The sequence below is a fragment of the Nelumbo nucifera genome, chromosome 6, assembly GCF_055504915.1.
Source record: "Nelumbo nucifera cultivar China Antique chromosome 6, China Antique-T2T, whole genome shotgun sequence".
Classification (NCBI taxonomy): Eukaryota; Viridiplantae; Streptophyta; class Magnoliopsida; order Proteales; family Nelumbonaceae; genus Nelumbo; species Nelumbo nucifera.
Window position 1 is genome coordinate 15,208,961 of NC_142654.1, and position 13,886 is coordinate 15,222,846.

The window sequence follows — 13,886 nt, forward strand, 5'->3', positions numbered from 1 at the left end:
TAGTCGGGTTCGGGTTGAATTAAAGCCGTGCGAAGCCCGATCCATTGGCATTCCTATGCAACATGTTACGTACACGTGTCAAAATATTCAGTGAGATTGGTACTATCGTGTCAAACTAGAAGCCCGATCCATTGACATTCCTATGCAACATGTTAAGCCCGATCCATTGACATTCCTATGCAACTGTTGAATGTAACTAACGTGTACTATAAAAAACCGAAAAATTAAGATCATAATTACAGTTATTAAACAAAGTAATTAATCATGTTCACCATCAAAGTAAGCGTTTTAATCAATTAATTAATACTAGATTAAGTAAACTAAGCACTTAATAAATCCAGCTCGAAGTCGAAGAAGTCCTAGACCACCTTTAACGACTAATATACTAGCCTGTCACCTTCTTCGGAACGACACAAAGGAAACAGGAAAGCATCTCGCATTCCTCATCATCTCTCGATTCTCTCCCTCTTTCTCTATCTTTCTTGCCATTTCTTTGGAGCCTTGGGTTTTGTTATTTATTCGATTACTTATTTGCAGTTCTGCACTTCCTCTATCAAATGAACCAGTCAATGAATCCGGTATTGTTTTGAGGTTTTAAAGGGTAGATGAGTTCAGGTTTCTGAAACTCTCGTCGATTTTTTAGCATTTCAAGTCAATAGATTCGCAATCAGTTTCTGGGTTTTGGTTGAATCTTTATAGAGATTCTGGATCCTCTTTTATCTCTATCTGTTGCGGTTTTCTTTCGTCTTTTTAGTATTTTGTTGGAATCTTTGATAGGGAAATCCAATCGATTGAATGCATGCGAATGACAAGTTGGAATGCGTTGGAAGGAAAGGGAAGGGAAACGTGATTGATTTAATGGGAGATGGGAGTGTTAGTTGTTTTGGGTTGTCGAGGATTACGCGTTCCAGTCATGGTTTCTGACTGAAGGATGTCGTTTGCGAAATTGGTTGGTTATTCGTTTGGAATCAATGAGGTTGTTCCTTCAGCTGTGGAATCGCAGGGGTTTGGGGGCGAAGAGAAGAATAGTTTGAAGTTCATTCGTGGTCGGTTAGGTGGTTCTATTATCCCGGCGAATGATGTGGTGAATGGGGTTTTGCATGGTTCTTCCCTGAACCTCGGTTTCGGTGCAGGAACTACTGGGAGAGGAAATGGTGGTAGCCTCGACTACTCTTCGCCGCATGGTGTGTTTTCTGGGGATTCTGAGGGTGCTTATGTTAATGCCGGGAAGCCACTGAATGACTTCGGCACTTACCATCTTGGAACGACTATGGCTGCTTCACGGTTTAAGGGAGAAGCTGCAAAGAGTGGGTCTGGTGCCTCACGGAAATACCAGAAGAAAGGAATGCGTAAGACAAGTAAAGAACAGAAAGGGGATCCAGACTGGTTACCAAAGCAAGAGACCGGCATTGGATCATCGGATGTAAAGAAGAAGGGAAATTCGGTTCGCAGAAGGTCGACAACAGCAAAACGTAGCCAAAATGGAAAGACCCAATTAGAGGAAGATGTTGGCACAGTTGTTTCAAAGTCTGTAGTTCAATGTTTGCCTGCACCCGATGGCCTCAAGCATCCTACATTGCCTTCTGGATGGGTGGTTAAAGCACAAGAAGGTGGTCGTGATCCCTTATATATCTCTCCATCAGGTACTGTTTACGGGCCCCTCTCAAAAGTTCTGGATGCCTCTTCAAATGATGCTTTTAACTGTAGAGAGAGGCAACGAGGATCATCTAGATCAATGGATGATGATGGACTTCATGGTAATTTAGATTCTTCTATTCCTGCTTTGGGTAGAAAAAATGGGCCACTCATTGCACAGGTTGATCAACAGGGGAGGACTAAACCTGAGATAGAATCTGTTGCAACCAGAAGCCTAGAGGAAGAACTGTTCAATAACTCAGAAAGTTCCAAGGAATCTTCATCAATCCCAGTGGAAATGGGATCTGAAGAATCACAAAATGTCATGGCACATTGCATGCTATATAACACGGGTAGAACCTGTAGAAAAGATCAATCCTTGAGTACTGAAACAAAAAAGAAGAATTTTAGCAGTATGATAGTGACAGAGAATAGTGGTAAGCATAATAATGATATGCAAAGAGATGCCATTGGAGTTCAATTGTCCAATGGAAAACATGTACCTGTGGATAATGAGTCTGACATTGAAACAAGGCTTGGTGAAGATCTCCTAGATTCATCTAAATGCGTGTTTATTTTAAAGGGTGATATGCTTGTAAAGAAACTGGAGACTGATGAAGAAAGGGAAGCATTACTGTTGCGAGAAGAAAAGGAATATAAACGAGCCCCTGAGGCAGTGGTAGTGAAGGAGAAGGTAAAATCCAGTACACATGGTGAATGCTTGAATCGTGAAACCCAGGGTCTGAATTGCTGCAGTAAGACCTTGACAAAGGATGCTCAAGACAGAAATGCTGGAATTGGCCATAATGGGGAGTTGCATGGAGTAAGGAGATCCCTACGTATTAATGGGAGACATGTTCCTGTACATACCGAATTGGACATAGAAACACGGGATGATGATTATTTTCTAGATTCGTTACCATCAGATCTACTACTAGGAAAGCATGAGCCTGAAGATGAAAATGATGAGGAAGCCTCACCAGTTCAAGAAGAAATGAGATACAGGGAAGTAAATGAGGTATTGGCATCTTGTATTGCAGATGAGAAGGTGAAAGACAAATCTTGCAGCTCCTTAGGCATGCTAACAGTGGATATTCAAGTAGAGTTGCGGAAACCTGAGAAAGAAAATGATAATGAAGCTTCAGTAATGCCAGCGGAGTTGAGATGTAATGAGTCAAATGAGGTGATGTCTTCTGATGCATGTGATATCAGAAAATCATGCAATCTTGTAGACATATCAGTGCAGGATATGCCATTGGTGCAGGAAACTGAGAAAGAAAATGCCATGGAAGCCTTGCCAATTCCAGGAGAAAGCAAGTGTCAAAAAGCACACAACATTTTGGAATCTTGTGTTGCGGATGGGAAGGCAAAGCCCCAAACAAAATATGAACATGTCAGTAATAATACCAAAAAGTTGGATTCAAGTGCTTCCTGGATATTTAAAAATGATCAAGATAGAGGCATTGAGGTGGTTGGAGTAAGGAGGTCCAAACGTATTAATGGGAAACATGTTCCTATACATAGTGAATGGGATATAGACATATGGACCCTTGATGATCTTTTAGGTTCAACTCAATTTGCAGTTAATGATGTTGCCATAAAGGACAAGAAAAAATCAAGGAACTCAATTTCTGAAGTAGATAGTGTTAAGGGTAATTTGACTGCTGTAGAGGATGTGTTTCAAACTGCCACAAGGAAACATGACAACAAAAAGCCCAGAGATCAGAAGCAGTTGAAGTGTAATAGTACTCTGTCCAAACCTGAAAAGATGTCAAAGAAAGTTGATGGAATAAAAGTTCCAGTCTCTGAGAAATTATCCCCGACACTGAAGAATAACAGAGGACAGGATCTGATGTCTGAGAAATATTCTTCACCGTGTGCAAGTAAAAGGAAGGCAGTTGGGGGTGGCCATTCAAATTGCAAAAAGAAGAAAAAAAGGAGTGGCGGGTGTGGTCTCATAGTGAGGAGAACTGGAAAAGGTGATTGTAAAGAAAATATCTTGTCTGAAACAAGAGTTGGCATGCTGTCTTGGATGATTGATACCGGTACAGTGGCTGAAAGTGAAAAGGTGGTGTACAAAACTAATGATGGTAAGAGTAATATAACAAGAGGTTGCATTACAAGGGGTGGAATCTGGTGCAACTGTTGCAGAAAACATTTCTCTTTGCTTGAGTTTGAGGCTCATGCTGGTAGTGATCTTCGTCAGCCGTGGATTAACACTTTTACTGTATCTGGGAAGTCATTGTTGCAGTGCTTGAGAGAAGCATGGGAGAAAGAAAAGAACCGGAGAAGAATTGCTTACCAGACAGTTGGAGTTGGTGATGCAGATCCTAGTGATGATACCTGTGGAATTTGTGCTGATGGAGGACACTTGATATGCTGTGATGCTTGTCCGTCAACCTTTCACCAGGATTGCATACTACTCAAGGTGTTTCATTTAACCTTTACATGTGTGCTTTTATTATATTATGTTTTAATTTCAACAGATGTAGATTGACTGTACAACTAACCAACGATATTTTACTGTTTGTGATATACCTGTTTACATTATGCTCTAGAAAAGAAAAATGATGAAGATAATAGCCAGTGACGTGATGTGCTTTTCTGGGATGGACAGACAGCTTCTTACGGTTTTGGTACTTTTGTGTGCATTTTCTCATGTTGCTTTGTTTAGATCTTGCAACATTTTTGCAATGAATGATTTAGATGAGGGTTTAGTTGCTTGTTCTGATAATGTATATTTCTGCAATATCTTTCAATCATGCACATATCAATGCCTCTTAATAAAATAATTACATCTCTTGCTTGGATTTACCTTGGGCTTATGCTCATAGTTCACTTTCACATTCTACATTGAAACCGTGAGATTATGTGTTTGAATCCAGATTATTGACCAAAGAGAAAAAATCCACACCTCCTGGTCATTTATTTTGGTTTATGCATCCCCTGTATATGCACATTCTAGTAATGAGGCTTTTGATTATGTAATCTTATCTTGATTCCTTTTTCCCTGCCTTCTCTTGCAATATTGTTATTAGGGAATATCATTATCACTCATCTGTTCATAATCTTTGAATAAATGCTTATTGTTGACTTGTATAAATTGTACTAATAGTTATTTATAATATTTTGTAGGAAATTCCTAATAATGGATTATGCTTTTGACCTGTTTTCAGTTGAATATGGTTGTTTCCCTTCTTTGAGTAATTCCTTTAAATTCAAGGTTTCTATGCTAAGATTTTTTCTCCTATGTTTCAGTCACTCCCAGAAGGCAGTTGGTACTGTCCCATGTGTAGATGTGCATTCTGTATGCTTGTTGATCATGATCAAGATAAACCCGGTCAAGCTAGGCAGTTGCTTAATTGTAATCAGTGTGGGTGCAAATGTGAGTGAACATCAGTGTCACATCTTTTCTAGGTAATTTTCATAACATCTTGACCATGAAGCAACCTTCACTCAACTTGCTTTTCATGCAGATCACAGAGAATGTACTTCAGAAAATGTTGTTGATAAGGACTCAAAATTGTTTTCATTTTGTGGAACAAATTGCAAAAAGGTTTGTATCTGTTTTCTTGATTTCTTAAATGTATATCAAGTATGTATGGTATGTTCTTTTGGGTGTTGGTTATGATTATGTGATTTCTATGGATAGAAGGCTAAACATTCTCCTGTCACATAATGACTTTTAACAACAGCATTATGAAATTGACATGTTTAGTGCCATGCTAACTTTTGCATGGTAGGCTATCATTCTGGTTTATGCATCATAATAATGCTTGGCTTGAGTTTTGTTTATGATTATGTCTTAAAAGGTCTCTGGAAAATTTATGTGCAGTATTACCTCAGAATCACTTTCCAAATTTCAGGGGCTAGCAGATGGGCTATTGCCAGATGATGAGTAGCCTCAGAGTATTGCACTTTAAAGCCATTCTTTGCTTCTCCAAGTCTGTATTTGTATAGAGCTATTGGAACAAAGTTGGAAAAAGCAGGAAGGAAAAGGATTCCTGAATCTGTTAATTTCTTTATCTTGCTTTTCATCTCCAAAAGTTGGACTGTGAAGAATACAGTGAATAGTGGATTAGTCGAACCTGTTTGGTGGATTCTGGAATCCTTTGTGTGGGGGGGGGGGTATTAGATATCCTGGAGTCCTCTGATTTGGTGTTTCAACTCCCCCTCCCCCAGTCTAACTTTTCTCAATTTTAGTTATAAAAACCTTTTCAAAAACTTCCTGCTGAATACTAAGCACATATGCATGTGTTTTGGAATTTGGAGATGGAGACCAACCATAGATAGTGCCATGACATGTGGTGAAATGCCTTGCTGCCTGTGGAACTTTTTCGAAGAGCAATTGATGCAGTGTGAGATGACTACTAGAATGACAGAACATGCCATACAATGGAATTTGGTCGTAGTAGGTGTGAGAAAATTTAAAATGATGACAGACATTTAAAAATCATATAAACTCATTCTTTTGCCTGCCAAGATTGTTGGGCATATTGCATTTTTTGCCCAACTTCTAGTCAATTTTATTATGGTGTTGATATTGTTATCTCTTTCACAAACTCCCTTGTTCTCCATTATCAGGTAGTTCTGAGGGTTAGCTCTCTCTGTTTTGCTATTAGGTTATTTTGCTCTTGCTTTCTTGATAAGTTACATGTGATGCTGATTGGAAGAGCTAAAGGGAAGCATGATAATTATTACAATTATATATTCTCCATATACTTACAGGTAGCTGAAAGACTATCAAACATGCTTGGCATCTCAAACCCTTTAGGAGGAGGCTTCTCTTGGACTCTATTAAAGCGTATGAATGAAGATGAGGATACCATCTCGGGTCACAGGCTATCTTTTATCATGGAATGCAATGTAAAACTTTCCTTGGCTCTTTCTGTACTGGATGAATGTTTCTCTCCTTTGGTGGACCCCAGAACAGGTTTAAATATGATTTCACAAGCAGTTTACAGTTGCGGGTATATTTCATCCTTGAGTATTAGTTCCTATTTTAAGTTGAAGACTTGAAGTATCAACTTTCTCATGTTGTTTTGACGTTTATAAGGTTTGATGACATATCTAAGTCCTTTGGAACCTTTTTTTGAGACAACAAACTAAAATGACATGTCAGAACTCAAAATTTACATGATATGGAAGATCAATCCCATTTACATAAAATAAATTGCACAATTATCCACTGATCCATAGGCCACAATGATCCTCAATCCTTTAAATTCTTTCAAGGTAGATTCCTAGTCCAACATGCATAACCCAGCAACAAATATCCTGCTGAAATTTCATCAAAGCCATTAAATTTCCTCATTTTCTCTTCTTCCACACACCCCAATAAATAGCAAAGGGTAAGGAACTCCACTAAATTTTCTCTCTGGGTCCAAAAAGAATTTTAGGTCAGGGAATTAACACACCTCACCATGGTGGGATTTTCTTGTATTGCGAGAGAATGGTGGGACTCTCTCTTATCCTACCTCCATCCTTTCTTGTAGGGATACCACGGGCCTTCTATTGGTTTTGTCCTTTAGGTATTTCCATTCCCACAAAATATAATATTGTCTTACTGGTGGTATTTGATATTCCATAGTTGCATAGGTTGGCCTTTCTGTCTTTTCAACTATTTGTGAGCAAACTTTACCTCAGATTAATCAGCTAAGTATATGCAACTGTAATATTCTTGGAAATGTGCTATACTATTGTGCAGGAATCAGATGGAGTAGGGAGCTAGGTGGAGATAGGTCTGGTGGAGAGGTGGATGTGGTAGGGAGAGAGAGGTTCTTGAACTTGAAGGTGAAGAAGAAGAGGGGGAATGGTGATGGAGTGGAATAAGGTTAATAGAAATACTTCCAATGATAAGTCATGGACAGAGGATGCCATGGAGGGGAATTTCCATTCTGTCTTAGGGGTGATCATGGGCCAGGCCTGATTCCAAGCTGTCTTTTATATATAAAATATTACATATATATACTATTTTATATTAAATGGCATATAATATGTATATAAATTTATTTTGTACATTATATAATATACAATCTTATATATATAATATTATTAGTGTCGTATTATAATATTTATATAAAATATATAATATAACATATGTACATTTGTACACATTATGTATAAAATACATTATATTTAACTATATGTGGGCTGGGCCAGGCTTGAAGTATTAGGCTCAGGCTTGGCACTGAAATTTGCAGGCATGATGCGGGCCTGGGCCTGGGCCAGGCCTGAACACAAAATGTAGGCCCAAGCCTGGAATTTCCATTGTTTCTCCTTTTCTGTATTTTTTTTTAACTTTTTTGTTTTAGGATGTTGATTCATTCCAGTTTCAGGGCTTCTCTCTTCTAGCTATGTAAGGTTGTGCCTGGGATCTTGGATTCTTCTTCTGATGTAATTATAATACAATATTCACTTACCTATCAAAAAAGAAATCTGGCAGATGAGTTTCGTGTTCTTGCTGGCATTTTTGCTTTGCATTCTTGAGAGGTTTGTGAGCAGGAGAATTGAAGCTTTTTTGTCCCCCACCAGTTTCCTATTTTTCTCCTTGTACACATATGTTTGTTTCTTTAAGATTTTTTTTTACTCTTTAGACAAAAGAAATATTGGAAACAAAATATATGTTCATTTTCTATGCACTCTTTGCTCTTCTTTTATAGATTCCTTTTCCATGGACTTTGTTCACTTGGGAAGACAAGAATGTATACTCATTTATCAAAAAAAAAGATAAGAATGTATACTTGTATATTCAGAATTCCAAAAATTATTGGATGGACAAGCACAGCACCTTCTTGCAATTAGACAAAAGTTTATGTGAGTTCCACTTTCAGTTTTAGTGAATCATCTTTGCAGGGGGGCTAAAGGAGGAATGAAGTTAGCAATAGTGAGTATAACCACATGGAGCAACCACAAATGCTCTCAAAGTGCCTCTGCCTATGAGTACTTTGTTAGTGTTGAGAAGCATCTCAGAAGATTCGTACTGCCTTAGCCAAGTTAGTTCCGGTGAGTCCTTGGTGGTCATCTCTACTTTAGCAAAAGTGGTGAGATAAGTTTGTGAAGGAGTGGTCCCATTGGCTTACCAGGAGCGGAAATTCCATTAAGTAATAAAAAATGAAGGTTTGGAGATAGAAAGATTATGGTCATATAATCTGGAAACCTGTTGGGCTCTAGTGGCATGTAGGATGAGAGTAAGTGTTATGTAGAGAGTGGTGTCTTTAGGTGGAACTGGAGCCTCCAGTGGTTCAAGTTCAGATGATCTGATGATGCAAATTAGACTCCTAACTTTTGAGTCCCTTGTTTAGTTGATAAAATTTTGGGGTTGCTAGGTGTTACAAGGGACTGTTTTTTTCAAGATTTTTATTTTTGGTTTTTAGGACATAAACATGCAGCTGATTATTTTTGGCATTTGGAGGGGTAGGAGTGTCAGAAATGGGTCCATTTTAGTACTGTAATGGGTTGGATCAGGGCAAACCCAATCCCGACCCAATAAGTAAATATGTATAACCAGCGTTGGTGAGGAAGGCAACCGAACAATTTGAACTGAATTGAAGGCAGGAAAGCAATAAGAAGACTGCAGTTGAGGAAGGGGGTGGGAAATGGGAAGAAGGTGAAGGAGAGGAGTTTGACCTCGTTGATGAAGAGTGTTCTGTTGGTAATGATGCAGATGAAAGGGTGAGGCTTGGTTGTCTTTGGTTGTTTCTGCATTGGTTCCCGGGCTTAGTTTGTGTTCTCATGCAATGTTTCAATTTCTGGGTTTCAGTTTTTATGTTTTCTATTGGGGTGGTTGGTTTTGTAAGATGTTTGAGGGTCTGATGTGTTGGGATATGGGTGAAAAATATTTCAAAGAAAAAGTGCCTGGGAGAATGTTGTTCCTTAGCTTTGTTTTGGAGGTGTTTCCTCAACACCTCTCTAGGTTCTATTTGCTTTTTCTTTTTAATGAATTTTCTTTTTTACTTATAAAAAAAAACTGTTCTGAACCAAACTCCTAATTAGGATTTTCCAGTTTGACCCATTAAGACCAGAATACAATTGACATCTATACTTTTAACCTGTACTTTGATGATAAACCTACTTATTTGTTAAATTGACACATCTGGACATCATAATGTGATATACAGGTATGCCATGAGAAAAATAGTTCTTTTTTTAATGATGAAAGAGAAAATAGGTATTAGACTGGGGGTATCTTTGTAATATACCGATATAACATAATTATATGTAGAGTCCTACTATGATACTGAAGAGGATACCTGAAATTTTGGTAACCCTATATAATTGGGTTGGTTCAGTTCGAGTCTGTCAGGTCTGCCCGACCCATTGAGAGCTCTAGTCCATTTCGGGTAGATGCTGTCAATTAAAATTACGCAAAAGTAAAATGAAATCATTCCAGTTCATGTGGTATCCAAACAGGTGATATATATTGTTACGTTAGAAACAGATTTGAATTCAATGCTTATGTATCACACCTAATTTCTTTGCTCATTTCCTCTAAATTAGATTTTTAAGAATCAACAAGTTATGAAGTAAACAGACAGTATTTGGTACATGACAAGAGATCGATGATGCTACTTATTTGTTAATTGTTTATTTTACCTTTTTTGCCACGGTGATCAACACCATATGATTATTTGGTTATTGTCATTTCATGCAAGGATTTTTTAATATTAAAATGTTAATTTTCCTCTTGTAACTGATAGATACAATGTTTAGATACTGAAGTGTTATTTTGACATCTAGATGCTTATTCTTTATTCAGATCAAATTACAACCGTCTTAATTGTGAAGGATTTTACACCATAATTTTGGAGAAGGATGATGAAATAGTTTCAGTGGCAACATTAAGGTATGGTGTTTCAGTATAGCATTTTCTGTTTCTTTAAGGAAATTCTTGTGGTACTTATCTAAAAGAAAGATTCAGCAAAGACTATTTTCCATTTCCCTCATTGTTCCCTTGCTGAAAAATGAGCATGCATTTGTTATGCACTCTCAGTAGTATAGATTGCTGTTAGTTTCTCATAAGAAAAAGGTTTTAAATTTCTTTTCTAGAAACACCTAAGGTAGGTTTTATTGCATGAAAATTTTGGTTGTCTATAAAATGGAAGAAAATCTTCTCGGAGGAAATGTATACCACCAAAAAATAAAAAAGATAATTGTATTTACCAGGGCTATAATCGAGTTGAATCCAGCCATATATGAATCCAATTGGATCTATGGATTTTGGATTGGATTCTGATTCGAGTCTGCATACTTGTCTTCAAAATAAAGAAAAACTAAAAAAAGTTAAATACTTATTAACTTATTTATATAATTATAAATTCAGAATCAGATCTTAATTGGATTGGATGTGGTTAAATTTGCAACCAATCTGATTATTAAATGGATTTAGGTTATAAAATCCAAATCTGACCTGATCATGCAAATGGATCATCTTAATCCAAAATAATGGGATTAGATGTCAAATCAAGCTTCAGACTTTCAAATTCCATTGACAGCCCTTGTACTCAAATGGATACAAGGGTTGGGTAACTGTTTAGCAGATAACCTGGAGAGAGGAGGTATAAGATGAACTGGGCTGCACTCCTTTCTGATGTATTACCATTATTTCGCTGTCTTGATTGACTCATATTTTGGGTCTATTTTTCCTGCTCCAGATCATGTTAGATGATTGTTCATCCATTTTATACCTCATTAATAAAATTCTTCTGATCTTGTTTTAATTTAATAGAAAAGGCAATAAAGTTAAAAGTATTTCTGGAGGTGTAATATTTGGAAAAAAAAGGTAGAAATTCATGGCCAAATTGGAAAATTTCATGATCAATCAATTAAATGGTTTGGATTTGGTTGTCATATTGTTACACATATACCCGGAAAAAGTGGTCACTTTGTTATTGATCAAAAGGGGAAAAGTTAAAAAAATGAAGTCACTCTCTTTTTCTCATCCCCGCTTGGTTCCAAGCATGCACTTCTAATGCAGAATAGTTGAACATTATATATAATCTTGCACACATTTATGACTGAGATTGAGCTGCAGAACTTTGGAATTTTATCATGGATATTGACTCAATAACTTGTTTCTTTCATTCTTCACCCCCCCTCCCGCTACCTCTATATGTTACATTGTGTTGATTATTTTCTAGGTTATTTCTGGATGCTTCTCAACTTAGTGTATTAGTTAAGCAACAGCCGTTTATTATTATTATTATTATTATTTTGATAGATGTTAAGCAATGCCAAGCCATGATCAAACTAATGGTTTTCTCTTATGTATGGTGGCGTATGGGTTCTAAATTACATATTTCTGTCTCCATAGGCTCCATGGTGTGCGTTTAGCAGAAATGCCATTCATTGGAACACGACCTATACATAGACGAAAAGGCATGTGCCGTCGCCTTCTCAGAGCCATTGAAGAAGTATGCAAACTTGTAAATATGGTGTTATTATTATAAACTAGATAACATGGTTTATGCCATTTAGCATTGGCTTCTTTCAAGGAACCTTCCAACCTAAAAGCTTAAGCTGTTAAGTGAGGTCCCTAAATAGATTTTTATTCTCTTACACGCCCCCTCACACAAAAGCCCATCAGGCTTGAAACATTGACAAGCACAGGCCCACCCATACCTTGTGCTGAAGTTTAATTAATTATAATGGGGGCAGTGAGGTCCTCCTGAAAATGGCCTTTTTGAGGTCATGGTTTGTTTTTTTACAACTTCTCATTGTACGAAGGACTTTTTGATTACTACAATTATACTTTACCTTTTCTCAAAATAACAGGGGTAGTGAGAATCAAACACTAGACCACTTGGTCAAATAGATTCTGACATGGAACTGTTCAACAGGCTTAAACTTTTAGGTTGAATGGTTCATTGACAGCTTCATTTTAGATTTTTTTTATCACCATAAATTTCTTTACCTTATATGGTTTGTTGTTAAAGATCAATTTTCATTTAAACCCCAAGCTTTTGCATTTTATTTCTATCACAAGAAATCTACTATGTTTTTTTATCAACTTTATTTAGTTCTGTTTGCTAGATGTTATCTTCATTACACGTCGAGAAACTGATCATCCCTGCAATCTCTGACTTGCTGGAGACATGGATGACATCGTTTTCCTTCAAGCCGCTAGAGTTATCCCATAAAGATGAGATTCGGAATTTGAGCATGATGATCTTTTTAGAAACAACATTGCTGCAGAAGTCCTTATGCAGCATAAAAACAGATGATACTAAAGGTAATTATTTTCACGATCATGGCCTCTCTTAGTTGCTAAAATCCTTTTATGAAGTTCCTTTTTATTTATTTATTTTTTCAACTTCTGTATTTTGTTTAGTAGACAAACAGGTTGACTCTGTTGGAACTTGTGATAAAGGCATTGATAGGACCGGTGACTCTCACAGCACTGATGGCCCAGTGGTTCCATGTTTCTCTTGCCCTGAGAATAGTCAACATGGGCTTACTGGCTCTACCCTAAAACCACTTGAAGATCCGAGTTCCACTGAAGATGTTCTGCCGTGTTTCCAAGCAAAAGCTTCGAGTGGATGTGTTTCTGAACTTTTGCCTACTCAAAGCACATCAGTTAGAAATCTGGAAATGGTGCCACAGAATCTTTGAACCCCATCAATCCCATTAACATCAGTTTCTGACACAAATTTAGGCTCTAAGATAATTTCCAAACATGTTCCTGGAGGGTTAGAAAGTAATGAGGAGGCTAAAGGTGCTTGTGTTTATCCAATTTTCTGCAGCCTTCCTGTTGATGATAGCCTTCCTAGCATCAGAAGCTAAGCTCTGGCTGATGCACAAATTTTGTTCCATTAACTACTAAGAGGAGGCTTCTATAAACATTCGCAATAGATAGCCTCCTTAGTAGAACATGAACGTTTGATGGTTTAGAAAAGAAAAATGAAAGAGAAAATGTTGCCTCATTAACCACTAACATTTCTTTGTATGTTCAGATTATCCTTGGTTCATACCAAAATAAATAGAAGATTACCCCTGACCACTGAATGTTACATTGTTTCCTTTGGTTCATGTTTTCAGCTTAAACGAGTAGCTTATTTTCTAGGTTTGTACTTTGTACACGGTATCCAAATTCCAAAATCCATAGAGGAGATGACAATCTTTTAACATATTCCGAGTTTATTTACTTGAATCGGGAGCTAGATTAATAAATTCTTTGAACAAAATTAGTCATAAGGGTTCCCCCTAATAATGGGCCTGTGCCAAGGAACGGCGTAATCGGATGGCTTTTGGCC

At 37.3% G+C, this 13,886-nt stretch overlaps 1 protein-coding gene across 4 annotated transcripts; it reads left to right on the forward strand.

The window, feature by feature from the left end:
- Positions 1-380: 380 nt before the first annotated feature.
- On the forward strand, positions 381-13,308 carry LOC104589890 (uncharacterized). Of its 4 annotated transcripts, none has more exons than XM_010248349.3 (8): positions 381-4,063; positions 4,894-5,020; positions 5,112-5,191; positions 6,364-6,605; positions 10,394-10,480; positions 11,948-12,047; positions 12,667-12,865; positions 12,965-13,308. In XM_010248349.3, the coding sequence occupies exons 1-8, from the start codon at positions 932-934 to the stop codon at positions 13,243-13,245; spliced, it is 4,248 nt and encodes a 1,415-aa protein (XP_010246651.1). In that variant the 5' UTR covers positions 381-931; the 3' UTR covers positions 13,246-13,308. The 4 variants fall into 4 exon arrangements, with proteins under 4 accessions (XP_010246651.1, XP_019051930.1, XP_010246661.1 ...); XM_019196385.2 differs by having other exon boundaries at positions 12,968-13,308; XM_010248359.3 differs by having other exon boundaries at positions 13,004-13,308.
- Positions 13,309-13,886: the final 578 nt, after the last annotated feature.